Source organism: Oryctolagus cuniculus, chromosome 15, assembly GCF_964237555.1.
Source record: "Oryctolagus cuniculus chromosome 15, mOryCun1.1, whole genome shotgun sequence".
Lineage (NCBI taxonomy): Eukaryota > Metazoa > Chordata > Mammalia > Lagomorpha > Leporidae > Oryctolagus > Oryctolagus cuniculus.
In genome coordinates this window covers 17,264,245-17,291,922 of record NC_091446.1, presented here as the reverse complement: position 1 = coordinate 17,291,922, position 27,678 = coordinate 17,264,245, and the positions used below count along the sequence as shown (strand labels likewise).

General features: G+C 49.7%; 1 protein-coding gene and 1 long non-coding RNA gene across 51 annotated transcripts in view; one reads left to right on the top strand and one right to left on the bottom strand.

Annotated features, from left to right (window-relative positions):
* Positions 1–3,411: 3,411 nt before the first annotated feature.
* On the bottom strand, positions 3,412–4,480 carry LOC138845301 (uncharacterized). The gene is made up of 2 exons (XR_011382256.1): positions 4,341–4,480; positions 3,412–3,676 (listed from the first exon to the last, which is right to left on the bottom strand). It is a non-coding gene; the product is annotated as an uncharacterized lncRNA (long non-coding RNA).
* Positions 3,536–27,678, top strand: part of TCF7L2 (transcription factor 7 like 2) — a 197,427-nt gene continuing 173,284 nt past the window's right edge. For 30 of the 50 annotated variants that reach the window (XM_051823637.2, XM_051823613.2, XM_070057212.1 and 27 more), the window contains exons 1-4: positions 3,536–3,724; positions 3,986–4,052; positions 4,252–4,376; positions 16,019–16,087. In XM_051823637.2, coding sequence (XP_051679597.1) covers positions 3,536–3,724; positions 3,986–4,052; positions 4,252–4,376; positions 16,019–16,087 — 450 coding nt within the window. The remainder of the gene's footprint in view (positions 3,725–3,985; positions 4,053–4,251; positions 4,377–16,018; positions 16,088–27,678) is intronic. The other 20 variants (XM_070057216.1, XM_051823622.2, XM_051823639.2 and 17 more) reach the window with 1 other exon arrangement.

The following is a 27,678-nucleotide window of genomic DNA, read 5'->3' as shown; positions in this document are numbered from 1 at the left end:
AGGGAGGTTATGGGGGGAAAGCTGCTATAATCCAAAAATTGTACTTTAAAAATTTATATTTATTAAATAAAAGCTTAAAAAAAGAGAAAGGCATGGGATGACAAGGAGGCAGTGAGGGTCAGGGGGCCTGAGGACCGACTGCGTACAGTTGTGGGGACCTGGGCTGGCACTGGGCAGGGGCTCCAAGGGAGAAGGGCACTGCTGCTCATCCATGCTGCCCAACCCAGCCCCAATACGCAGAGGCCACAGTGGCAAAATCCCTTAAGAACTGTTCTGGTTTCCTCCCCATGTTTTTAGATTCTCTGCTAGTTGGACAGACTTTTTTTTTTTTTTTTTTTTTAAATATTTATTTATTTAATTTGAGAGAGAGAGAGTTATCTTCCTATCTTCCATCTGCTGGTTCACTCCTACAAACTAGAAGCATCATCAAGAGCTAGGGACAGAAGTTGCCTAGACACAAGCCAACAGTTGTTTAAAATTTCAGACCAAATCCGTAAATTACAGGAGCACATTGTAGGCCTACCTGACTGTTTTCGGAACATTGCATTGCTTTGCCTCTGGCCAACTGCAGTTCCAGCATCCCCTCCTCCTCCATCCCAACCCCGGGCATTACCTGAAGACCTTCCAGAGGTTCAAGGGTTCTGGACCCTCTGCGATCTCCTGGCCTACTCAAGCCTTTTTATGGCACTCAGCAATGAAATTTAAATGGGGCACGTGTGCTATCATGGAAGAACTTTTAATTGCTTAATTAAAACAGAGATTTAAGAAGAGATGCAAGAGTTCCCTTTGAAAGAGAAAATGAAGAATATGCCAAATTGGATGAGGTTGCTAATCACAGGAAGAAAACCCTTAGTATTTACATCTGTTAAAAATGCAGGGCCATGCATTAAAAACAATAAGGATACCCTTTAAAGTTTCAATTCAGTTTATCTAGAAGTTTTCTTTTTTTTTTTTTATTATACAGGTAGTTCTATAATGGACATAGAAGACCTCATTATCCAACCGGATTCAGATCAGGGTTAGAGTAAAATAAAAACCCGCCACACAGGACAAAGAAATTGCCGTAAAATTGAGTTACTATAAATGTGATCCAGTTTAAGCAAATACGCCCCTGACACAGGCCTCAGGAAAGTCTGCGCTGAATATAGCCGGACTTAGGCAGTCCAAGTATACAGGTGACAATTAGCAAGTGTGTAAACCCATGGTCATTTCGCTAAATGTGTAAGTCTAAAGGCAACCAAGTGAAAAGCCCTAAAAAGGGGAACTGTTAAATCCATTTGTACATGGATTTAACAGTGAGGCATTTCAATCTTCATGTTTTTACTTGGTGTCTTGAAATAATCCCCTTTCTGTCTCCACTCTCCCTCTTAGACACTGCGCCGGCCTTATTTATTTATGAAGTCTGAAGGTTACTCCTACCTGCTGAGACTAATTGCCCTGTGCCTTGTATCCTATGCAATCCTGTCTGATTAAATGTACACATTTGTTCTACTTCCTTTTCAGGCTCCTTCTCATTCTACTTCTGATTCTCTGATTAATATTAAAGTTGGGAGTTGGAGATTCTCCTCTGCCTCATGCCCCCCCCCCCCCAACCCATTTTTATTTTGCCTGCGTTGTACTCTTTTAGTGTGCAAATGTGGTTGTGAATCTTTTTCCAGTGCAGGGGAATACGTTGGCCTTGTCAATCATTATTTTTAGTAGTCGTCTTTCTGAGGCCTTAGCCTGTAAAACAGTTTTGCTGAAACCCAAAACTCCCTAAATCTAACATGGGGTCCATTTGCTTTCTTTCGGAAACTGAGGCATGATGGGGCCAGCTGAGGAGCAGGTGAGTTTATCCACGGAGGGGCGGGATCACTGAGTGCACTGTGGCCTGGATATCAACACGGGTGGTAATAGGCAATTTGCTAATTTCTGTTGATGTACTTTTCCTGATTCCTCTTTTTCGTGTTGTAGCTTCCATCCCACTTCTCATTGGATATTTACAAGGAAATGGATGTCCTTGCTCCATCCTCCGGGAACACCCTGTTTCAGGCATGTTCCCCATTTTGTAGCAAATCAATCTGCTTTTCAGGCAAGGGCCTACAAATCCACAAATACCTGTCTCAAGCCCCAGGTTGCCAGCCTCCCAGCGAGGGCTGGGGGGCAATTTCCTGCCAGGGTCAGTCTCTTAGGATTTCATTTAAGGCTCCAGCCAGCGGATCGCGGGGCTTGGAGAACTTTCAGTTTTATTTTCCCTGGCGGCGTTAACGCCCAAACTTTTCACCTCCAAAGTCAGAAAGGACTTTGAATCCGAGCTCATTTCCTACCAACCCCCAGCGTCCGTTAAAATAGAGACAACACTGTGTATTTAAATCATCAGATATTTTTCCTTTTTTTTTTTTTAAATGCCACTGATAAGCTCTGCAGTACCTGAAAATTTTTCGGGGTGAGGGGAAGAGAAAAGTCATTTTGGCATCTTCACCCCAGCTCGACCCAACACCGCACGGAACCCGGGAGGGCGGTGCACACCTCGTGGGTTCACAGTTTCTTTCACTGGAGGTGACCGGGACCTCTGCCCGGGCGCCCGCAAGCCCAGGGCTCCCCCCGGCTCCTCCACCCCGCCGCCGCCGCAGGAACCACGCAGCGCCCGCCGCCCCGAGACTTCTCCCTAATATTTCCGAAGTGCACTTTTCCGGGGCCTCTCCTCCTCCCCGCCCCCCAAGGGGGCTTTCCTTCCGCCTCTCTCGGCTCGGATTCCCGGCTCGGTCGCCACCCCCTTCCCCTCCTCGCGCGCTCCGCATTGTCTCGGCGAGGCCGCCCCCCCTCCCGGAGCGAGCCCCGCGCCCGCGCCCAGACTCCCGGGCTCGCGCGCCCCGCCCGCCGCCCCCTCCTCCCGCTCCCGGCGGCCGAAAGGATCATTGTTAGCCGCCCCCGCCCCGCCCACCGCGGCTGTTTATTTATGCACACGTCACCGGCCCGGCCCCGCCCCCGGCATCTCATTAAGGCGAGTGTGTTCCTCTCGCCCTGTCAATAATCTCCGCTCCCAGACTACTCCGTTCCTCCGGATTTCGATCCCCCTTTTTCTATCTGTCAATCAGCGCCGCCTTTGAACTGAAAAGCTCTCAGTCTAACTTCAACTCTCTCAAATCCGAGCGGCACGAGCTCCTCCTGCATCTTCGGCTTCCCCCCCCCTTGCTCTTTATATCTGACTTCTTGTTGTTGTTGGTGTGTTTTTTTTTTACCCCCCTTTTTTATTTATTATTTTTTTGCACATTGATCGGATCCTTGGGAACGAGAGAAAAAAGAGACCCAAACTCACGCGTGCAGAAGATCTCCCCCCCCTTCCCCTCCCCTCCTCCCTCTTTTCCCCTCCCCAGGAGAAAAAGACCCCAAAGCAGGAAAGAAAAAAAAAAAGTTCACCTTGGACTCGTCTTTTTCTTGCAATATTTTTTTTGGGGGGGAAGCGAAAACTTTTTTTGGGGTGGTTTTTTTTTTTTTTTGGCTTTTCTTCCTCGTTTCGTTTTTCTTCCAAAATTGCTGCTGGTGGGTGAAAAAAATGCCGCAGCTGAACGGCGGTGGAGGAGATGACCTAGGCGCCAACGACGAACTGATTTCCTTCAAAGACGAGGGCGAGCAGGAGGAGAAGAGCTCCGAGAACTCGGCGGCGGAGAGGGATTTAGCGGATGTCAAGTCGTCTCTAGTCAATGAATCAGAAACGAATCAGAACAGCTCCTCCGACTCCGAGGTAGGAGAAGCCCCCCGGGCTGCGGGGCTCCGCCGTCCGGGCCCCGGGCCGGGCGAGGGCGGCGGCGAGGGGAGCGCCGGGCTGGGGGCGGCGGGCGCGCGCGGGGCCGCGGTGGCCGCCACGCGTAACCCGGCTTCTCTGTGCCCCCCACCCCGCCGACCCCCTCTCTCTCCCCTCTCTCTCTCTCTCCCACCCCGCTTCTCCCCCCACCCCTGGCGCGGCGTGTGCCCCCTGCGCTCCCCACCTCCACCCTCCGGGAAGGCGGAAAGACGGCCTCCGCCTCGCTCCGAAAGTTTCCGAGATAAATCCCGGGAAAGTTTGGAAGAAGGTGAGTACGCCCCGCGCGCCCCGCCGCCCCGCGCGTCCGGCCCCGCGCGCCCGGCCCGGCCCGGCTCGGCCCGGCCCGGCAGCGCGCCGGTCCCGGCCGGGGCGCCCGGCCGCCGGGGGCCCGTGCTAAAAAAGTTTCTCCTCGCTCTCTCCCGCGCCGCGCGGCCCGCCGCCGTCCCCTCGCTGCCCCGCCATGTTAGCGGCCAAGAGGCAAGATGGAGGGCTCTTTAAGGGGCCACCGTATCCCGGCTACCCCTTCATCATGATCCCCGACCTGACGAGCCCCTACCTCCCCAACGGATCGCTCTCGCCCACCGCCCGAACCGTAAGTGCCTCCGCGCCCGGCCCCCGCCCGCTCGCCCGCCCGCGCGGCCCCGCATGTGGCCCCTGCCCTGCCCCCTCCCCTCCCCTCCCCTCCCCGCCTCCCCCTCCCCGCTCCTCCCCTCCCCTCCCTCCCTCCCCTCCCCCGCTCGTGGCCCAGGCAGCCCGAAACTCTCCAAACTTTTCTGCCTTTTGTGGACTGGATTTGTTTGCACTTCGCCATGTTCTTGCTTTCAGTTCGCTGCCTCGTGATGTTGGGGGCGCCTCTCTCCCCCCCCCCCCCCACTCAGCGGGGCTTTGTTGGGGTGGGGTGGGGGGCGGAAAGCGGGCGGGAGAACTTTCTGTGCGCCCTGGCTCCCCCTCCCCCCTCGGCGGCGGCGTTTCTGCGCCTGGGAAGACGGCTGTGTGGCTCTTTCTTCGCTCTCTCTCGCTCCCTGCCTTCCCTCTTCCGTGGCGTCTTGGGCTTTCCCGGGTTAACCCCTTGGCTGCCGTGGCGGGAGCCCGAGCGGCCGGGCAGCGCCCGAAGCGCGGGGCCCGCCGGTGGCTTCTCCCTCAGGCGCTGCGCAGCGGCCGCCGAGCGAGCGCGCCGGGCCCCGGGCCCCGCGGAGGCGCCGTGGTTTTTCCTTCGGCGCGCTCGTTTTCGTAGCTTTCGAGGGGCGACCGCTGACTCCCGGCCCTGCTTCCCTCTTCCCCCCTCGGCACACTCCCCAGACGGGTCCCCTCGCAAACTTGGGGGTTCTGGGCGGCCTTTGCTCGGGCTCTCCTGCAGGGCCGCGAGTGCCCGGGGCGCCGTGGCGGGCTCGGCTGCCCGGCGCGCTGGCCGCGGGCTCTCCCGGGCCGCGCGCGCGCGCGCGCGTGTGTGTGTGTATGGTGTGGCGGGGCTGTGCCGAGTGTGGAGGCCCCAGTGGCCCGGGGTCTCGGATTGTGTGCAGCCATCGGGATGGCCTCCACCGAGCGCACTTGCTGTATTTCGAGGGAAATCGGGTGCCTTTGGGGTGCGGAGAGCAGCTGGCGCTCGCCAGCTTCCGAGAAGGCCCAGTTGTGGGGGCAGAGACCAGGGCTTGCGGGCTCACGGGGGCTGCAGGGGCCGTGAAAGGCCAGGGGTGCCCCGTATTCAGGGTAGTGGGCCAGTCACGCAAGTTGAGGCCCCAAGAGAGCGCGGGGTGCGGGACACTGAGGGCGCTTCCCGCAGCGAGTGTCCCTCAAGCACCCCTGACATTTGCAGCTGCTGCACCGGGCCTCTGCCCCCTCCCCCGCCCTCACCCCAACCCCCTGTCCCCCCACCCCCATGCCACCTTCTAAAAAGGCTGGACTGTAGGGATCCCTGGACACACGGGCGTCTGTGGCCGTCTCCCCGGGATTGTCATTTTGCACCTTCTCTGGTTTTGGTCACCTACCCCGTATTTACACACACCACTTTTGTTGTTTTTTTTTTCTGTCTTTTTTTCGGTAACTCGAGATAGCAATTTGAGAGAACGCACCCACTGTTCAGCAGTAGAGCATTCGGTGCTAATGGCCGTGGGCTTGCCGGTGGGGAGTGGATCGGATCTACAAGTGTTTTTTAAGCATTAAAATATTAACTATCAGGTTTGACTTGTTCTTGGGGCCCTGGCAAAATGGCAAGGGCATGCTAGACCGGTCATTTTTTATGGCTAGGAGAGAGAAATTACTACCCCCCTCCCCTCCCTTGCGCCCATGCTCCTGGCTGCCTGGGCAGCCGGGAGAGCTCCAGCCCGACCTCCTCCTGCAGGGCCCGCTCATTCCAGGCTGCAGGGGCCCTGCTCCGAGCTTGCAGCTGCAGGGGAAGCAGAGGCCGCGTATTCCGTGTGTTTCTTGGGCGCTCCTGAGCATCTTGCACGGGGACCATTAGGCTCCAAATCGGAGCCTTCGTGTGTGCTAACAAACCGGACTAAGCCACATTCCAAAGTAATCCTGAGAATTTCTTTCTGTCCTCCCCTCTCCTGCCATGCAAACCTCCTTGGTGTTGTTTTAAAAAATCCACTTAGCCATCCGAAAATTGAGCTTTGATGGCCGGCTTTCGGCTTTCTTGACTTCAAACTCCGGGTCTGTGACCGCTGGCGGTCCTAAAAACTGGAGCGGTTGTGTTGTGCAGTAATTAGGAAACGGGGAAATTGTTAAAGGCAAATAAATGATTTCCCGGTGAGAAAAGGAAGGCTCCCGACCATCGGTCCCCTTTGTGGGCATTATAGGAATAGACGTCGGCGTCTAGTTATTTTAATTGTGGACATAGCGGGTGGCCTTGTGCTGTGACATCAGATGGAGTCTGAGAAGGCATTTCTGAACTCAGTAGGCAGTTTTGCATGTCAAACACCAGCAGGCATCTTTGTGTTCCGCTGCCCCTTCCTCTCTGTTACCTGGGTTAGATTCTGTGCTCCAAAATTAAAGTTATTTATTTAGGCCGGGAAGCAGGGCAGTGGGAAGGCGGACGGGAGGCTGTTGTGTGTCACTTCTGACGTCTCCGATCAGAGGGCCAGCTTGCAATTCCAGATTTGATACGGCTGCCGGAGGACTCCACGGCGAGACGGCGGTGTTGCCATGCTCCTCTGAAATTCTTAGCGCGTCTGTGGAGTGTGTTTTTGAGGGCGAGGTGTAAAGACAAATGCACTCCGTGCTGTGTTCTCCCTGTCCTCCTTGGTGGTGGTGCTTTGGGCTGCGTTTGCTGTTAGTGTACCTGGAAGCCAGCTGTGTGCTTCTGTGTTAAGAGTGTGAAGAATTCAGGAGGATCGTTAAATCGGCTTATGGTGAATCGCACATTATGCTCTAATTGCTAAAGATGCCATAAAGCTCTATGGGAATCATTTTATTTAAAAACAACAAAGATCTCCCTGTAACATTAATTTGGTCTTTGATATCATAGCGGGAGTGGCTTTTCAAAAGACGGACTCAGATACAAAAACCCACGGTCTGGTGAAGTAGGTGGGACACGTTAAAACGGCAGATCCTAGAATTCTGGCAACTCTGGTCTACTAAAGATCAGACCACTGTTACCCTATTCACGCTGGCAGGAGGAAGTAGTTTTGCGCTTCTTTTCCTTTCTGGCAAAGAAGGAACGGCAGGACCAGTGGTGGACGTTCCAGTTAGGTTTGGAATTTATTTTTAAAGACTTGATGGTGTGAGAGTTCTTGCATCTTCTTTTATCCAAAGTTCTTTGCTTGTCAGCTGAGCTGTTTGCTACCAGGTTGAACAGATAAATAAGCAGCATCTTGAATTCATTTTTGAACTTGGAATTCAGCATTTGCAGGAAACCAAGAGGGGCCTTCGTCCTGGGGGTTTTATTTGGCCCAGAAACTCCTCTTTCTGGCTGGTGAAACATGGATGTTTGCTCCTCACTCAAACAACGTAATCCTTTCTGCGACAAGAGATTGAGACCCTGGAGCAGGAAGGGTTAATGTTGGTCCTTCCCCCGCTGTCTTCCCACCCCCCACCCTCACCCCTGATTGTTTTGACAACACTTTTCAAAGTGTGACATTCCAAGCCCCTACATAACAATGTAATATTACTGTAATTACACAGGTCATTACATTTTAAATAGAGAACAATAAAATGCTTATCGCCCTGAAAAAGAACAGGTGTTCTTGCCCTTCTTTGGTATTTATGCTAATTGTTTTCATCTCCTTCGGAAATATTTATGGCGAACTTGTTTAGATTTGAATCTCAATGCAGCAGCATTAATTCCGCGCTAATCTTTGTAGGTTGGGGTTTAAGGTCTGCCGTATGGATTATGGGCTCAGCATTCACCCAAGTAGTCATATTTCAATGATTATAAATTTCATATGCCAGCTCTTTGCAGTTTGTGGATGCTAAGGCTTTTTGCAACCCCAGAAAGAAAACTCTTAGGCAGTGGGGAGTGCAAAGCATGCTTATCTAGAAGTGTTTGTGCAAACTTTCGACTGCCACGGGAAGTAGCTTTGACTGATGCCTTCTATCTCTGATGGAGAAGAGATTTTGGGAAAACAATCCCCGTTCTTGCTAGGAGTTTTCCACCTGGATTTTAGTTCTACTGATAGAGATTTCATTTAGAGTCACTGCTGGAAGTTGGTCCGCTTTTCTGTTTCTTAGCAAGCTGTGAGAGAGTTACAGATGAGGAAGGCAGTTCTGCATGCCATTCAAAAAAAAAAAAAAAAAAAAGGATTTGCTTTAGAAAGCTAACATTTTCATAGTTGCGTTAAAGATGACCAAGGAAGCGGCTGTAGGCTCCAAATGCTTCCTCCATCCCATGAGGTGCCCGGAGTTCTTAGTGCAGAATTCCTGGCGCAGGTTCCCTTCCACACACAGGCGCAGTGGGTGAACTAGAAGGTATCCGAGAAGATTTTACATTGTGTCAGATGTTTCACAACAGGGCCCCCTCCGAATCACATTAAAAATGCGCTGTGGAGAAAGGACAGCTGCAAATTTTTGTGTGGACGCGTGTTTCTGGACCATGACTAAAACTCCGAGGGCCTTTTCCCCAGCTGTCTGGAAGTTATGTGGAAGTTGGTTTATTGGCAGTTAAGTATGAGACAACCTGGATTTAGCAAATGCTCTCTCCTACACAGGAAGTAGATGACATTATATGGGGGGAAGGGCGGAGACTTCAGGCTAGGAGTGATTTACTGCCCGCCTCCCCTCCCCTCTTTTTCTTTTTTTTTTTTTTTTTTAAATCTGGGAGTTGCCAAATAAATAAGCACTTTCCAAGGAAGTAGGTGTAGGCTTTTTAGTCTTGGTAAGTGGAATTAGATAATATCTTTGACCGCATTTATAACTCTTTGAAGGTGACACATTTCAAAGTTTTGCAGAGGAGGGGCGTACTGGATCCTGGAGGGTGTGCTTTTGGGAGGGGCGTGTGCTGTGGGTGTCTGGGAGTGAATGTTGGCAGCCGTGTAAGTCAATCTTCCCCTCGGACTTATAATTGAGCGCATTTGTGAAGGAAATGGTTAATTTTACAACCAAAGGCAAACTCGCACCTCGACAGGTCTGCTGAAAGAAATGTGCCCTGGTTCTGAGCTGGCAAGCGCGCCGGGTCATAAATCCACGGGCTTTATTTACAGCCCATAACACTTATGAATGTTAAGATATTTGACGCCGCGTTGCCCTTATAATATTCAAGGTCCACAGACATTGGCAGTAGCTCAGATTTCTCTCACTAATTATAAGCGGCGGGGGAGGGGGCACGGCGATGGCTGTCTTCCCCCTGCTGCCATCCCAGCTTCCCATAGAGCCCCCTCCTCCTCTGGCGGCCCTCCCCCAGGCTGTTGTATACCTTGATAAGGAGCACTTGGAGGAATGGAAATGGGGGGGGGGGGCGCTGGCCAGATGCCTTTCTCCAAAGCAAAGTTGCTTTAGGTGTTTGCAGTCTTTTACTCTTTTCTTACGGCTTCCCTCCCCCTTTTTCTCTTTCTTTCCTAAACTCCCCCCACTCCCCCGCCCCCTTGAGACTACATAGCCTATATTGTGCATATTTCCCAGAATACTTAAAGAAACCCGATCCAGGAGACGGCTCTTTAATTTATATGATGTTCCACTGAGCTGGAAGGGAAAATACACACATTGCGTAGTGCACTGGTTAATATGTGGGTTTAAGAGAGAGTGAGGTGGGGGGGGGGAGGGAGTTGATTAAAAGAATTATTTAATAGGTGAGAAAAGAAAGCCAGGTTTATTGGGGGTGGGAGGGCTACTCATTTGGGAAAAGCTCAGCACTGTCCACGGCTGGATGCCCAGAAGTAGCCAGGAGAGGCAGAATAAATGCTTGACCAAGAGAGATGGGAGAAAGTATGAGCACACAGGACCCAGACTTGGACTTGGGGGCATCGGCTTGCTTGAAGTTGGGGCTTGAAGTTTCTCTGAGGGGTGGAAGTACTGTGGGAGGGGCTGTTAAAGACGCTGTGGCTTTGCCCAGCCGGGATCAGCTCCTTCCCCTCCTGGCCCAAAAGTGTTCTCTCCAGCCAAAAGCTTGTTCTCTGTCGGTTCTCCTGTAGGCAGCTGGAGGTGGGTTATCTATGGCCAGGACCCGGTGTGAGAGGCGAGGCTAGTTGTTCTACCGATCTGAATTTCTGTTTGCAGAGTGGGCTGCGGCGGGCTGCCTGTTGAGTGTGTGGGCATGGGGGGCACGGGGCAGCTGGGTGGTGGGGGAGGGGGTGTGGGTGTGGGTGTGGGTGTGGGTGATGGCTCTGTCCTTGCTGGCTGCACCCTGCTCGAACTTAGAGACCCAGGCCGAAGAGAGGTTTTATTCTTCCAAATCAAGGGACAGATGTGCATCCCCTAACAGCACCCCACAAAGGCAGGGCTGGGGTCTCCTCGCTCGGGGTTGTCAGCCACCGTGTTCTCCGCTCTTCCCAGGGTAGGTTTGCTTCCTTAGGCACATCTGATTCCGGGCTGGTAATTCAGCCCCGTTATCTTTGTGTCGTGAAGTAGCCCCAAACAGTTGGGTCTGCAAGGGGTGGGGAGGAATGGCTGTCGCCGGGATCAGCTCTGAAGGAGTTAAAATTGCTCGCCGAAGTTTGGCATCGTGAAAATAAATTTGAGGCCTGGTAGGCATTAGCAGGGCACAGCACATCTACAGAGCTTAATTAGTACGAACTGTAATTGTTCATGGTCTGCCAGAAGTAACGTTCAGGAAAAGTGGAGTCCCTCTCTCTCGGAGTCTTCGGTTTGAAACCGATAAATCACTTGCATATTTGTGTAGTGATTCAAATGGAGCTAAGACCTCTCCCATCTCAACATGTGGTAAATTGTAAAGCCAATGAATTGCAGATGTAGGCTACAGTGAGATTCTCGAAGAAAATGCAGAATGAATGGGAAAGAGGGATGCTATAAATATTTACTGAGAAGATAAGTAGATTCCAGCGTGCTGGGCCAATTAGGATGCACTAAATATATTAGTAAAATGCTTAAAAAAAATCGGGAGGATTTGTGTGGGTCTTGGGGTGGGTTGGTTTGTTTTGGAAAGTAAAATAAAAGGCACTGTGTTATTGTCAACGTCAGTTTTATTGAACCTGAATCACAATGGCCTACCCAGGGTAGGGCACATGAAACCCACATTAATGCAAATTAATTCGTTATGAGTTGCAGCACTGCTAAGTGGAGTAATGAGGGGGCATCATTTTAAGAGTGTTAGTGTAGCAACTTTTAATGAAAAATGCTGTGTTAGGGACATGTCTCAGCACTTTCGCCCACGTGGTTTTGTTTTTTTTTTTTTTTAATATGCGCGAAATGTGTTTAGTCCAAGAGCAGGAAACTTGATTCGCTTAATCCCCCACCCCCCAGTAGTTTAAGAACATCAGTTAATGTTTGGATGTTTAAAGGAAGTCCTCTTGTTCTTGTCAAAAATCAACCCAGATATCCCTATCACCATCATCAAGTTCAACCTCAACTTGCTTTTTTTTTTTTTTTTTTTTTGAAGAGGCTGCTGTACAAAGTGGAAAAACAGCAAATGTAGCCCCCCAAACCTGAGCTAACACCAGCTAGCAATTCCTCCCTGCCTCCTCAGGTTTTTTTTTTTTTTTTTTTTTTTTCTTAGAGGATTTTGGTCTCAGGCAGTGTTGCAAGTCAATACTTCTTTCCCCAAATGTGAGTAGGTGGATCTGTGTGGAAGCTGTAAAAGTTAATGATCGTTCTCTGACTCATAGCTGATGGTTTCAGGTTGAGGAAAAAGAAGAAACAAATTAATGAGGGTGAGCAGACATTTGATGGAACACTGGGAGTCCAGGGCTTGTTCCTGGGTGTGAGGGCAGTGGAATTTCTGCAGGAGGGCAGCCCAGCCAGTGGGAAGGGGGTGCCATGGCTAAGTGGTGGGTGGAGGCTGATCCGAATGTTCCCTGCCTGGATCCCTGCAGGAGTGTTTCAACCCTGGTAGTCAGTGCCTGTTTTGCTTTCCCTCTGGAAGTTAGAGGCCCTCGTGGTACTTTTTATAAGGACAGGCAGCAACCCAGAGTCCTGGTCAAAAGTTTATTTGCCATTAAATGTAGAAAGCTCGCAACATAGGGCTGGGGGTGGGGCTGTGTACAGAATGCTCTGTGGTTGCTGCCTCACCCTGCAAAATGAGAACTCAAGAAGAGGCCTTCCATACACTCAAAAAGGTGTTTTGTGGTTGTTGTTGTTGTTTAGACTAATGGCATGGGAATTAGACTTTAAGTGGCTCAGGGAGTAGCTACATAGAAAAGTAGCCTGAAAAACTGAACCTTCTTAGGAATTGGATATATATATATATATATATATATATATGATTTTATATATCTCCAGGTAGCTCATAAAACTGAAGACAAAGAAAATTTAGTGGAATGAGTAGGCATCAAAAATTAAGCTTCATCACATTGGAAGTTAATTTAGTTCTGGGAAAACCAACGAAGGATTCAAATTTTGTTTTTAGCACACCTTCGAGGATGAGAGTCCCATGGTTGAACCAAATTGTCTCTTCTTCCTCCTGTCTCTGGGTGTCTGTGATGTTTGGTATCTGAAGCATCAAGTTTAGAGCCTGTAGCAGTGATTAGTAAAAAACCAACAGGACTCATGATGGTAAGGGACCTGCTTAATCGTAGTATGTTGGTTGGATTTTGCATGCCTGTGCTGAGAACTGCCAAGTCTGCTCTTGTCCTGTGGACAAGAGAGGAGAAGGGGGCTGGGGGTGTGTGTGTGCTGAACTTGACCTCTGTAAACCAGCACCCAGAGCCAAGATTTAATTTTGATGTGAGTTTCTCAGGAGGGAAGGAAGTTTAAAAAAAAAAACAAAAACCTTGGAGTTCTCATTGGGTGATTTCTGGGCATTCCAGGGAGGGAGGCTCAGGTTAGAGCTGCCACAGTTGCTGGATGAGGCGGTCATGTGGAGCTTGGGCACTCCAGGTGACCTCGGCACAGGAGCCTGTGGTTCCTTGCTCCTTCAGGGAAACCTTGGCCATCTGGTCCTGGGTCCCTTAACCTCCCCTCCCCTTCAGAAACAGAGGGCCTGCGTCTTGTTCTCTCCCTTGCAGCTCCCAGAGAGGCAGAAACGATGGCTCCAGCTTAGAGTGCCATGGTTTTACTGGGTGTTTGTATTTTATCTTCTGTCTTAAAAAGCCAGACTATAGCAAACAAGGCATCTCTTGTGTTTTACAGGGAAGGGAAAAAGCAGAAAGTGTACATTTTAGAACAGTGTCTTTGGGAAAGGAGGGGGTGGAAACCCAAAGGAGAAGCCAGAGAATTTGACGTCTTGAGCATTGTGGCTGCAGGAAATGCAGCTAGGTGATTCCTTCAGCACCACGGCGACTGGCTGAGAGTAAGGTGTGACTTAGAATGAGCTACTTGTGCTGTGTGCTTTTGCTGGACGCGTGTGTGTGTGCACGCACACACATGTGTGGTTGGATACTTGAGGGAAGTTACATTGCTTGGGGTGTTAGAATGATGTGTGTATGTTTGTATAGGTCAAATTAACTTTGTCTTGTATGTCAGTTTCCCTGCTAGAGTTCCTAGGAACTGGCAGTGACATTTTTGCTGTTGTCATTGCAACACCCCTCCTCCCGGCCCACTTCTTGGCCCCAGGATTGTTGGTGTTACTTGGGAGGTGATGAATGCAAGGGTTAAGAAGGAAACAGATTGAGTAAAAATTGAACTGGGATGCACCAAAGTTTCACTAATTTATTCATAAGACCCTGGCTTTATGAATTTTTTTTTTTCTGTGACACAGCTTTCAATATCAGGTGTCCATTCAATTTTAATTGACGATACAAGATTCCCGCGGTTACCCCCAGTGCGGATTGCCTAGGGCTCGGCAGGGTTTGTGGGAAGAAAAGCTTGGACAAGTTTCCATTAAGCCCTGAATCAGGCAATTGGAAAAGAGGAGAATGAAACGGGCTGAAAGAGGGGCAAGTTGTTAGTGTTGCCTACTCTGCTGAGGACGGCGGCCTCTCAGCCGAGAGCTGCTCTCCAGCCAAGAATTCCAAACCCGCAGAGAAACCTGTCCCAGGCACACAAAAGTTGTTTTAACAGGATGCAGGATTGTCACAGTAATTAGTGCAATCTCTGCGTACTGACTGGCAGGTTTTACAAAAAGGACAGGGGCACAAAGGGTGCAAATTCATCTTTCTTTTTCAGTGGTTCACTTCGGATTGGCTGCTGCAGAGTGAGTGTGTGTGTTGGGGGGTGTGCTGAGTGTGACTGAGGCATACCTTCGATGTTCATCTTTCATTTTTTGCTGTTCTTTGGGGAGGGAGAGTGGCTTATTACTCCGACAGGTCTAGAGGATTTTTTTTAATCTACCTTTATGGTAACTCCCTTTAATTTTTGACTAATTGTGTTTTGAGACAAACAGACTCTGTGTGTGTGTGTGTGTGTGTGTGTGTGTGTGTGTGTGTGATATTGATTTGGAATAGATCACCTTATCTTAGAGCTCAGTATATCCTAAAAGGGATACCTACAGCCTTTTTGAATGAGCAGAATGGATTTAGACGTTTTCCTTTTCCTTGGTTTCTACCATGTTGTGTTTATCTTGAGTTCAAAAAATTCTTTTGTGGCCTGCTCTTTCTGTCCTTTCAGAAAACAAAACAACTGTTTGGAGTGGATGATTTTTCGTCTAGGGAGCAAGATGTGCTTTAATTGAGCCTGAAGCTCACTCACAACCTCAATTATACTTTGTTCCGGTGAAAAAAGCAGGGTAGAGGCAAGAAGCAGGAGTTTGTTGTAATAAGAAAGGTCCCGCTTTGGGGATGCAGCTGATCTGTTTCTCCTGTGGGGGGATGGGTAGCTATCCCAGGGTTCCTGATGGCATCCCTTGTTGGGATGCCGCACAGGAAAATGCATTTTCAGAGATCTTTACTGAGTGTTATGTTTATCAATCAGCAGATGGTGTTTGCGTCCCCCATTGGTAGAGTCCCAAGATTAACAAGTGGGGAGGATCCCGGGGATTCCCAAGTGTTATTTAGGAGAATGAGAATTGGACAAGGCATCTTGGTATTCCTTTCTGTTTGGGGGACACCTGCCTCTTCCATGGGTGGTCTGGAGGGGGTTTCAGGGAAAAGCGGAAGAGGGGCCAGCTGATCGGTGGTCCTGAGCTTGCTGGCAGCTCCGGGGCAGTGCCTGGCTCCGCTTTGGGCAAGCGTGGATTACTAGAGTGCGGGTCACGGAGAAGCCTTGGGACACACAGCTCCGTCATCGTGAAAGAATGTATAAGGCATCGGGTGGCCCCTGAATCCTGTTGCACACATCTGCTTTCCCAGAAATAGAACTGGGCTGCAGGGCCGGGCCCGGTTATTTGGAATAAGGGGGAAGGGGGCTTGTACTTGTGGCAGTCTCGTGGCTCCTCATTGCAATCCTGTCTCGTCTGCCCTCTCGCCTAGCACACAGTGCCATGTTCTGTATCCTGCTCAGCACACTGGCTTCCTTTATGTCTTCATGGGCATCAGTCTTTCCTTTTCATGTCATTGATTCTCACTCCTGGCCACTCCCTCCCCTTTTTGCTTATTGAATAGGCACTGTTTTTTTTTTTTTTTTTTTTAACTTTACCTTAGATGATTATGATCATCTTATCCATAGCAACAAATAAAAGTACACAGGTCTTGATTGAATGCCAAGGCTGCAGCTCAATCTAGGCAGGGTTGTCTGCTATTCATAAACTGCTTAAGATGTTTTCTTGTAGTTTGTGACATAAGCAGAACGCTTTGATTTGGTTTCTTTCTACAGCTCCATTTTCAGTCCGGCAGCACACATTACTCTGCGTACAAAACGATTGAACACCAGATTGCAATTCAGGTAGGAAATGCAAGAGATTCTGAAGCTTGAATTGTCAATATGTAGGTCTCTTGTGTCTTTTATTCTCTGCCCCTTTTCCCCAACCTTGATAATGATGATGATGATGATGGTGGTGATGGTGATGGTGGTGATGATGATGGTGGTGGTGATGGTGGTGGTGGTGGTGTGGTGGTGGTGGTGGTGGTGGTGGAATCCTGGGGGGAGGTGGGGAGCAAAGAAGAAGAGCAGAATCAATCCTGTGAAAATGATTGAAAGATAGGGAAAGAAAGAGAAGCCTGTGTTTATTGTTAAGAGTTTCTTGATCGGGCATCAGGGGCTTGCAGGCTCCAGTTGGCTTCTTGTTTTTCTTTTTTTTTTTTTTTTTTTTTTCTTTTTGCCTGGGGAGGCATCTTGAGGGGAGTGAAATGGGGGCAACAAAACGTGAATGGGAAGAATTAAGGGGGGAGGAGACTACGTGACAGCCAGAGAGTTGTTTCCGGTGGATCAGAATCACGTTCAGTGGTGCTAAGAATATCACTTTTGACCTGATTGTCCTGAAATGTTGATTTCTCTGGGGCCTGTTGATATATGACACTGACAGTGCTGGAAGGGACAGGCGACAGATCCCAGCTTCTGATGAGTGTCCTGTTTCCTGCTCGCCTAGTACCTCCATTCTCTTCGATCCAAGGGCTAAACAAATCACGGACTAATATAGACTTGGAGCTGAGCTGAGGCCAGCGAGAGCAGTGGTGGAGGGAGGCAGACTAATACAATTTTCATCTGTCTGCCTGGCCTCAGCTGTGCCTCACGGTGTAACTGATGGTCCCAAAACTCTGTGTGTTTTGGTTTAACCCTTTGCAGGAAGGCTTTGCAAACCTTTGTGATAGAGTTGGGCTCTTCTGAGTTGATGTTGGTTTGTTAGCTCATTCACGTCATTCTGTTGCTGTCCTCCTTGTAGAGAGCCCTTGCAGGCGACTTCAGAAAGTTCATGAAAAGTGCTTATTGGAGGGGCGGACATTTGACCTAGGAGCAAAGACACTGCTTGGGATGCCTGGAACAGAATGCCTGAGTTTGAGTTCCAGCTCTGCTTCCGATCCCAGCTTCCCGCTAACATGCGTTCAGTAGGTGATGGCTCAAGTACTTGCTACCCTGCCACCCACATGGGAGACACCCAGGTTTAGTTCCTGGCTCCTGGCTTTGGCCTGGCCCAGCCCAGCCCAGCCCTTGGCTGTTGCAGGCAGGCATTTGGGAAGTAAAAGAGTAGATGGACGTGTTTTGCCTCTCCAATAAATAGAATAAATAAGTAAACCGAAGTTAAAAGAAAAATGTTTATCATGAAAAACACTGCATGTATTTCACTGTGTGTGTGTGTGTGTGTGTTTTAAACACCGAAGTAAACTGACGTATCCATTCCATTTTCCCACGAACTGTTGGGAGTACTTCTGAATGTAGATGGGAGCCACAGTCATGTCGCATCTTTGTAGTTCTGCCACCTCAAATCCCCATCTTGCTCCATCAGACTATCAAATGGCCATTAGCCCCAGGTCAGCGGAATTATTCCGCCAGGGAAACGTGAGAGTCAGCAGACATTTTTATCTGGCCGAGTCCTAGTATTTTTGTACTTATTTCAAGGCTGCAGTAACTTACTTGGAAGATATTGTGGTCCCTCGCAGGGTTGTGTTGCTACAGTAGGGGAAAGCATGGCTCTTGATTTTAGCCTCCTGCCCCGAGATGTGTTCAAGACGGGTGCATGGTCAGCCTGCGGTTCCTTTGTTCTCGCACACTTCCTGTCACACCCCGGGTCCTTGTGGCCAACCCCGGGTCCTTGTGGCCAACGGTGCTAGTTGAGATGCCGAGCTTGGCAAGAGAACCAGCCCACACCCTGACTCTTGGTGACTGGGTGGCCAACCAGTGTCCTGAGGCCTGCTACATCTCCTGGGGTGCTGGCAAACCGGGCTGCCTGGGGTATGGAGATGTTGGGGTTGAATAGGATCCCGATCCTTATCTCAGTGTGGAAAGGCTGGCTGGGGCCCTGTCACTGGGAGACCAGCCGAGAGTGGGCCAGCTGTTGTGTCTTTACACCCGTGGCTGAAGTGCCCCTTGTTCGTCTTTGTCCAAACCACCTGGCACGGTGCAGGCCATGGGAAGCTCCTTCTCAGGAGTAAATTACAGAGCTCATTGTCTGGAGGACTGAGGGCATTACTATGTCTCCATGAACAGGTAGTATTGTTTGCCCTGCCTCTATTTGCTGAGGCTGGATGCCCATGTGGGCAAACAGAGAGGCATTTTATGAGAGACCCAGCACCATGCTCTCAGTGTGCCTTCTCCCCCAGTCTCTGCTGCCTCAGCACGAGGCCAGGCAGAATGGCATCTCGCTGTGATTTTAGTGTGGTCATCGAAGGATGAATGGCCAGAAACCCGAGAAGCCAAGGGAGATGGGGGCGGGGGGAACCTCAGACAAGATGGAACTGTTCTCAAAGCACCTCGGGCAGCTCAGTGTCCATGTGGGGCGGGGGTGAGTGGTGAGGATGTTGTCAATGGGGTACAGCAGGCAATGGGCATTTGACTGTCCCCCTGTTCTCTGATTCAGGGATTAAACGCAACTTGATTGTTAGGGTGGAATTTTCTTCCCTGGAAACTTAAAGCTGTTTTACCCTCATGGATACCATATTTTAATAGGAGTGAGCTTGTTGGTCTCCTAACTATGTCCTAAAATAACCTCAAAAGAAGTGTGACACTGTGCATCTCGTAAGAGTGTTCTTTCCTCTGCCCGTTCCCTCCTGTGATTTCGGGACTTGGCCAAGTTCACTGTTGATGTGAGTGACCTCTGAGTAATTCTATGGACATGTCACATTCTTTGGACACAGTTACTATGTTGGGATCTCCCCCACTTTTTTGTTGGAGAGGCAGAGAGACAGGCAGAGTGAGCCCCCATCTGCTGGTTCACTCCCCAAATGTAATGTCTGGGGTTGAGCTGAGGCCAGAGGCAGGAGCCAGGCACAACACAGCCCAGGTCTCCTGTATGTGTGGCAGGGACCCAGTCGGAGCCGGGAATTGTTCCCAGGTACTCTGTGTGGGATGTGGACATTGATTGTAACCACTATATGATAATCTCCTAGCTCCTCTCTGTTTTGCAAAGAGTAACATGAATGGCCACATTCTCCCACAATGGGTAACATAAATATAACTAGAATGAAAGTTAAAAGGTCTTTTAAAAACACATTTAATTCTTTACACTTTAAACATTTTTATTGAAGTATAGTTTTTTAAATTTTTCTACTTATTACTTGAAAGGCAGAGTTACAGAGGGAGAGAAAGAAAGAGAGAGATCTTCCATCTACTGGTTCACTCCCCAGATGGCCACAATGGCTGGGGCTAGGCCATGCTGAAGCCAGGAGCCAGGATCTCTGTCCAGGTGTTCTACATGAGTGGCAGGGGTCCAAGCACTTGGGCCGCCCTCTGCTGCTTTCCTGGGTGCATAAGCAAGAAGCTGGATCAGAAGCAGAGCAGCTGGGACTCGAACTGGCACCCATATGAGTTGGCAGTGTCTTAACCCTCTGTGCAACAGTGCCAGCCCAGGATATAATTTAAATACAACACAGTACACAGGTGTCTAGTAAGAGAGGTTGATGAACTTTTATCTATGTGAACATCTCTGAAATCATCACTCAGATTAACATATGGGACAGATTGTGGTCCTTCCTCTGTACAGGGCCAGTTCGAATTTTAGGTTTTTGGGCTACGCAGACTCTACTGTAGCCATTCAACTCCGCTATTGGGATTTGAATGCAGTCGCGTATAAACCTAAAGGAATGGGTATGGCTGTATCCCAGTAAAACTTCATAGAAACAGGCAATGACTTTGGCTCTAGGGGCTGTGGTTTACTGAGCTCGGATAAACAAACCCCCAGCAGGCTCCCATGTTCCCGCTCTTCCCAGGCATGCATCTTCTCTTCCTTTGTCCCCTGTTCCCAATGAAAATTCTTTCTGTTGATTAGTTTTGCCTGTTTCGGCTTCCTGTGAATGGAGTCGTCTAGAACGTACTGCCTGGTGTATGACCTCACTCAGTGCTATGTCTGTGAGTTTCATTCCTGTGATTGTGGGTAGTTGAGCTTTGCTGTTTTTCATCGCTGTGTAGTATTCCATGTGCGACCGTGTTCCCAGCGTTTATCCTCTCTGTTGTTGGATACTTGGACAGCTTTCAAGTTCTTGCTATTATGAGTAAATCTTTTATAACCCAATCATACGTGTTTTTGAGAGGAAAATGTGTCTTGTTTCTGCTGTTTATACCTAGGAGTGGACTTGAAGAGGCATGAGGTGTGTATGTAGCTTTGCATTGGTCCCAGCTCCAGAGCTCTGCTGTGACTGATGACCTTGATGACAGTGGACTGGCGGGTTGGGTTCAGGGAGGTGGGCGTGTACTGCAGATGTGCAGGAACAGGGGATGGTAGATAAGTGTCTCTGTGTCTCTGGTCTCCCTGATCACAGCTCTTCCTGTGCTGGTCTCTCATCGTTACTCCAACCCCAAGGGCAATGTTGTAATCAAGGTCAAGACCGGCGGAAGATGTCTCCCGGGGTTGTCAGAACAGCTACTTCAGAACCAATTAAGCCTTTGTTTTAAGAGTATTTTGGCCAAAGGTTGATATTTTAACACCGAGTCAGATGTGATTTAGGAAAAAAAAACTCCACATGCAGCAAAAACAAACCGCGTAGACCTTTTCCGGGTTGTTTTTCTTTTGAGACGTGAAGTGGCGTGTGGTTGTGTGTGTGCACAAAGACAACTAGGAGAGGATCCAGAAGAAATGGACCGTTTTATTTGTTTACACAGCTGAGCAGTGGAGACTGCAGTGGGTGTTACTTTCACTCACGTCTTTGCGCTGGCGAGTTCCCACCCATGCCTCCTCACGGCAGAACCCCTCGGCTGGGTCTTGGGATACCCCAGTTCCGGAGGACCACTGGGACCCTGGACCATGTCTTTGTCCTGTGCTGCGCCTTACTCCTGGGCATGAGCTTCATGTTTTGTCTCGCCCTGTCTTGAGAGGTGGATGGCCCTGAGGTGCTGGCGTGGAGTCCGGCTCTGCCCAAGCAAGCCCTCACCGCTTACGGTGAGCAAGGCCGAGGGTGAGCACCAGTGGACTTGAGCAGATGTGAAGGGCGCGGGGCAGCGCCGGCAGGGCTCCTGGCTCCTGTTCCGTGTTGAGGTTTCTGCTGACGGTGAGCACCGCCCTTCAGGGCATGTCCCTCTCTCCCTACCCCCAGGTTACCCGGCCGCTTCACTTTTCATGAAGATTTACTGATCTGGGCTAAGTGGAGAGCTTCCAGAAATGAGTTGACTTCTTGCAGGGGTCACTTTCTTGCTTTTCTTATAGTCTCTTGGCCAGCTCTGGCTGTGAGATTTCATGTCTGCTTTCTACAAGGAAAGAAGGGCAAGTGTGTGTATTTCTGTGAATTTGAGTTTTATCTATATGTGTGTGTGTGTATATATATATATGTTCAAGTGTGTGCATATGTGTATATGTGCAGTGCATGTATTTGCATGCATGCACGATTGTGTACATGTATCCACATATGCGTGTATCTACACGTATGTGCAAACACGTGCATGTGTGTATATACTCATGCATGGGTGTGTATGTATGTGATTGTGCGCCTGCATGCGTGTATTTATATGCATGCTTGTGCCTACATGTATGTATACAGTGTATGTATATGTATGTATGGTTGTGTATGCACGCATGTGTGTGTGTATGTGTGTACACACCAAAGTAATTTGACAAACTGTGTGGATATCAAATAACTCACTTGAGAGAGGTTCATTTACTTGCTATGGTGATGAATTTTAGCTTAATTGCCTAATTTAAGTCCATGTTCTTTCATTCAGAAATATTTGTTGGGTGTCTCCTGTGTGCCAGATCTATGGGAATTCATCACTGAGCAAGGTCACTGGAAGCCCCTTGCTCTTCCGAGCCTCAACTCCAGTGACTCGCAGAGACTGCCCCCACCCCCCTTAGTCTGGTGGAACAGGCTTCTGGTGTAGTCTAGGAGTTAATTTTGATATAGTTGATTTTTTTTTTTTTAGCCTGCTGAAGTTTGCAAATTGATGTCTTAGAGTCTTCTGAAGTCAATCAATTGATGCTTTATTGGATGCTGGGTCATCTTCTGTGGCTGAATAAGAGCCAGGGGCTGCCAAGTGCTGGCCTGGCATAGCATTTTCTCATTTTGCATGAGAAACGACTGCCCCTCTGTTCGGAGAAGCCCTTGCGTCTCCAGGCTTTTGAGAAGACAGTGGGTATTTTTGCAAAGCTCTAGAAAGGGTGTTTGTTTATGAAACAGTCGTGTGCTTGGTCTTGGGGTCAGAGGCAATAGTAATGGTTAATAATCATAGCAGTGTATGGTTTTTGAATCCTCGGGATGCATAGGGTCTGGTGTTAAGTGCTTGATGTGGATTATTTATTGATTTCTCCTAACAACGTAGAAGGAAACCTGAAAAATGCAGTTGTCTTACCATTATTCTCATTTGACAAATGACGGAACAGATACCTGAGCTGTTTTCTCCAGGATTAGTTAGGCTTCAGGCCCAGGCACTGTGACTGGAGAGAGGCCGAATGACATAGACCAGCTGGTATCTGCTCAGGGTGACACTCAGGAGGGTCCCGAGGCAGTGACCTAGGGAGTGGTGACCAGCGAGCGTCCTGGGAGCTGCTCAGACACTGAGCATGCTGGCTTCTGCTCCTTGGGGAGTCCCGTTCTGTAGGACTGGGTCATTCTCCGTGAACTTGACTGTGCATCACCCATCAGCTGGAGGCCACCTGGAGAGCTGCTTCTGATGCAGACTGGGGCTTCGCTCCCGGAGTTCCGGGTTCCATGGTTCTGGGCCGAGTCTGACCGTGTGCAGTCTGCACAAGGTTCTGAGTGGTGCTGATGCCCTGGCAGGGAGCAGTCCTTGGAGAACCATGGGGCCGCCACGATGGTCCCCAGCCCTGGCCTCGTGGCTCAGTCACCTGGCAGTGCTTGGACCCAGGCTCCGCCCCTGACAACTGGGTCAGCGTCTCTGGGGGGTTGGGGCTGGGGTATTCCTGGTTTGCCAAATCTTTCCAGCAGACAGGGTTGAGGAGCAGCAGTCTTGGGACCCCTAGGGTCTACACCCCTTGCCTTGGCTTTGGATGCTTCTCATGCACACAGTCTTACTAGAGAACTGCCGTGGAAAGCCGTTTTGGGGTTGGCTTTGTGGTTGCCACTGGGCTCTCCTTCCTTGTTTCGGGGAGAAGAGAGTTCGTGTTGAGTTCTGCGGGTGACTTAGGCCCCTTCAGGCGGTAGGCGTCTCTACTCTGAGAACATTGTGTTACTAGTACCCGTGGGACAAGCAGGAGTCTGGTGTCATGTGTGCGGGCCGACAGAACCTGGAAGCTGAAGGGCTCTAGCTACTGGTGCCTCTCAGATGCTCAGGTCATGCAGCAGAGAGATTTGGGTCTGGAGTGTGGCCTGGGACTCTGCATTTCTGACGAAACTCCCAAGCGATGCTGCTGTTTGGCAGACCACTCTTGCAATCGAGCCCAGGTAGAGGCTGTTTTTTTTTTTTTTTTTAAAGGCTTATTTTTATCTACTTGAAAGGCAGAGAAAGAAAGAGAGTTATCGAGATCTTCCATCTTCCATCTGCTGGAGATGGGAGGTGGGCATCCCAAGCAAGGGCTTACCTGCTCCATCTCCGAGAGCAGCCTGATAGACTACAGGACAGGAAACTGAGGAGCCAAGAGAGGGATGGTTTGTCCGAGGGCCCACATCTTGGTGGAATCAGGGCGAGACAGGAATCCGGGAGAGCAACTCAGCTTTATTTCTTCTTTCACGTGGAAGTTAGCATCTTGTCTAAGCCAGTAGCTGTTGCATTACATTGGCCAGATAAAACAATCTAGTTTTACCGTTTTTAACCGATATCATTTTTAAACCTATGTCTGTGCTAATTATATCACTGCCTGTGTGTGAGCTGAGGTATTCGTATCTGTTCATTCTCCACCGCAGGGAGGCACGTGGGGGGACCAGCGTGTGTGGTGTGTAAGAGGGCTCGTAAGGACACGGGAAGAATGGCTGGTAGCCCTGGCCTGGAACAGCGCAAGAGAGTGAGGGCGACTGTTCTCTGGCCTTCTGTGTGCCCCAGCGTCGGGCACGGCAGGTGGCTCCGGAGGGCGGCTCTGTCTTTCCTTCGCATAACCGTGTAATTCCCGCTTTACACTATTGGCTTTTTATGGAGTCCCTGGAGGTCACAGGGCTGTGGAGCTGAGGACAGAAGTTTCCAAATGGGTCATGATGACACTTGCAGGCTCATCACACTCAGCCCTTAATGTGCCTCTGGCATCGGATTTGGTTGGATGCAGTCAGGTCCTGATCAGAGAAGTGGCTGTGTTTTTTGTTTTTTGTTTTCTTTTTCTTTTTGCCACTCTACCTTGAAACTGCTGCATGTTCTTCATGAGACAGAAATGGCATGGACCGTCCTTCCTGAGGGTCTTCCAGGCCCATGGGGGTTGGCAGTGTGTTTAATATTTAATATTTAAAGTTTGAAAGCAGCTTCCTGTACTCTGTTGCTCTGTCTGTAATGTGTACTATGAAAAAGCAACATCAGATCCAAAAGTGTGGACTCCCTGAAGCATTAGGAGGGGTACAGTTCCTAAAACCCTTGGGTACCCCGAATTTTACATAGATTGAGGCCCAAGTGGAAGCTGGCCCCACTTTGCCCTTGATTAATAGTCGGGTCTCGACAAGGGAGGATGGCTTGATGCAGGTTTTCTTTTTTCTTTTTTTGACAGACAGAGTTAGACAGAGAGAGAGAGAGAGAGACAGAGAAAGGTCTTCCTTCCGTTGGTTCACCCCCCAAATGGCTGCCATGGCCGGCACTGCGCCGATCCGAGGCCAGGAGCCAGGTGCTTCCTCTTGGTCTCCCACGTGGGTGCAGGGGCCCAAGACTTGGGCCATCCTCCATTTCCCTCCTGGGCCACAGCAGAGAGCTAGACTGGAAGAGGAGCAACTGGGACTAGAACCCGGCGCCCATAGGGGATGCCGGCGCCGCAGGTGGAGGATTAACCAAGTGAGCCATGGTGCCAGCCCTCCAAGTTTTCTTTTTTAAAGGTTTGTTTATTTGAAAGGCAGTTAGAGAGATTTTCCATCCACTGGTTCACTCCCCAAATGGCTGCAACAGCTGGGACTGGGCCACGGTGAAGCCAGGAGCCAGGAGCTTCATCCAGGTCTCCCATGTGGGTGGCAGGGTCCCAAGCACTTGGGCCATCTTCGGCTGCTTTCTCAGGTTTGTTAGCAGGGAGCTGGAGCAGGAGTGGAGCAGCTGGGACTCCAACTGGCGCGTATCTGGGATATAGGCATTGCAGGCAACCTCACCTGCTGCGCCACAACGCTGCCCCTGGTGCAGGATTCCCACCCTGGACGTTGTGGGCTGCATCATTCTGCATTGCTGAGAGTTGGAGAAGGTTTAATTTGCACCATTCTCTGACCTCTTCATTTTTTTTCTTAAGTATTTGTTTATTTTAAAAGTCAAAGTTAGAGAGACAGAGAGATCTTCCATTTGCTGGTTCACTCCCCAGATAGCTTCAACTGCCACACTTGAGTCAGGCTGAAGCCAGGAGCCAGGAGCTCCATCCTGGTCTCCCATGTGAGTAGTGGGCAGCAGGCACTTGCCTCATCTTCCACTGCCGTCCCAGGCCCATTAGCAGGGAGCTGGGACTTGAACCCGTGCCCTGATACGGGATGCCAGCCTTGTAAGCAACAGTTACCCGCTGCCCCTCAATGCTGGCCTGGCCTCAGTGTTCTTGAAGTCTCTAGCACCCACCGAAAATGTCTCTAGAAATTGCCAAGTGTTCCCTCAGTGTCCAGAATCACCCCCGGCTGGGAACTCCTGGCTTTGTACGATAGACTAAAGTGTGTGGCATGCAGTGATGCAAAATCAAAGGCCACCTGTGCTGCAGGAGGTGGGCTGTTGAGTTGGTGTTTCTGGAGTCCGAGAGCCGAGGGTGGCATCTCAGTTCTTCCACCTCCTAATCTGTAAAATGGGATACCTGTAGGACCTAGTTCCAAAGGGCCCCTGGGGGATTAGGTAAACGAGATCAGGTGCGTCCCGAGCCGGGCAGGGCCGAGCGCCTGATAAATGCAAGGTGCTCACTTCCTTGTGGAGAGCCACGCAGGACTTGTTGGCAGGTTTAGAGAACGCCTTCTCCTGATATGCATTGTGTATTTCTTCTGTCAGGAGCATCCCACATGATAAATTTGATAACCGGGATGATCTTTGCTGGGTAACAAAGATTTATGACTCCTGTTGGCTGCTGTTTGCATTTCTCTCATGTCACTTACAAATTCTGCCTCGTCCTTGTTCCGTTTGACTGGAATATAAACTCCTCTGAAAGGCTGAGATTGTTGCTTTCTCCTGTTTCTACCTCTGTGGCATCGTGCAGCAGTTCCCAGGACACAGTAGGTGGATAGCGAGGGGCCTGAATGCACTTAGATCCACAACTGTGGGCAGAAGCCAGCAGAGCAAGCCCGTCAGTGAGAGTGGGCTGAGTGGTCATTAGAGGGAGCAACCTTTTCTGAAATGTTTAATAGTAGTGTCTCCTATAGCATGAAACCCAAAAAATAAGTTTTTTGAGATGATTATTCATTTCACCCCTTTGTGAACCTGATGTTCTTGTCTAAGTATCTCAAAGTTTGATTTCGATTCTCATTCAGTGTGTGAATGTGTACCCTGTCTTCATGACTGGCACAGCTGAGACAGTGGGTCACTGCGCTGGGACTGGTTTTATGACTGTCTTCTCATTTTCACAATGCTTCTAATTCTTAAAACCAATATTAGCCCTCACGCCCCCCACCCCTTTAATGCCAAGTAGTGTTGGCCATTGGGTCATCACATTTTCTTAGACTTGGACAATGGTCAATCACTCCTTCAGGGGCCTTCAGAAATATTTAAACAAGCGTTTTCCTACTTGTGGATGAACGAGCCCACACAGATTCAATCCTTCACATTCCCAGACCCTGTGCCTCTCTGGATATTGAGGTTCAGATGGAGCAGCAGAGTAAATAGCTGGGGTGGAGAACCGGAAATTTTTCAAGGCTTGAAAATGAATGTGAGCGTGTGCATGTACGTGTGTGTGTGAGTGTGCGTGTGTGTATGTGTGGTAGTCGCGGCCCATCCCAGGGGGACTGGAAACTTTTCACTAGGGCTTTGGGGAGGCTGCCCTGTAGGCAAGACGGTCTTGTGTCAATAGATTCTAAGTTGATTCAGTAAGCATTGTTGATGATTGAAATTGAAGAATTGTGAAGACAATTCATCTTGAGGAACAGAGAGCATCGGGTGTGAGCCAGGCTGCTGGGAGCAGACATTGACATACGGGCCGTCATCAAACTAATTGTTGTTTGAATTACCTGTTATGATCCGATGACAAATCTGCCTTGCTCCTGCCACTGGAGCAGAAAATGTAGCTTGAATTGGCGTGATGTTAGCAAGTGTAAACTGTACTTCAACAAGATGGATAAACCCAATTATGGGGCAGACCTGTAGAGAGAAAATCCATTTAAATCTCGTAATGTTAAGCAGAGCTGTGTTTAATTCATTTGGACCAATTT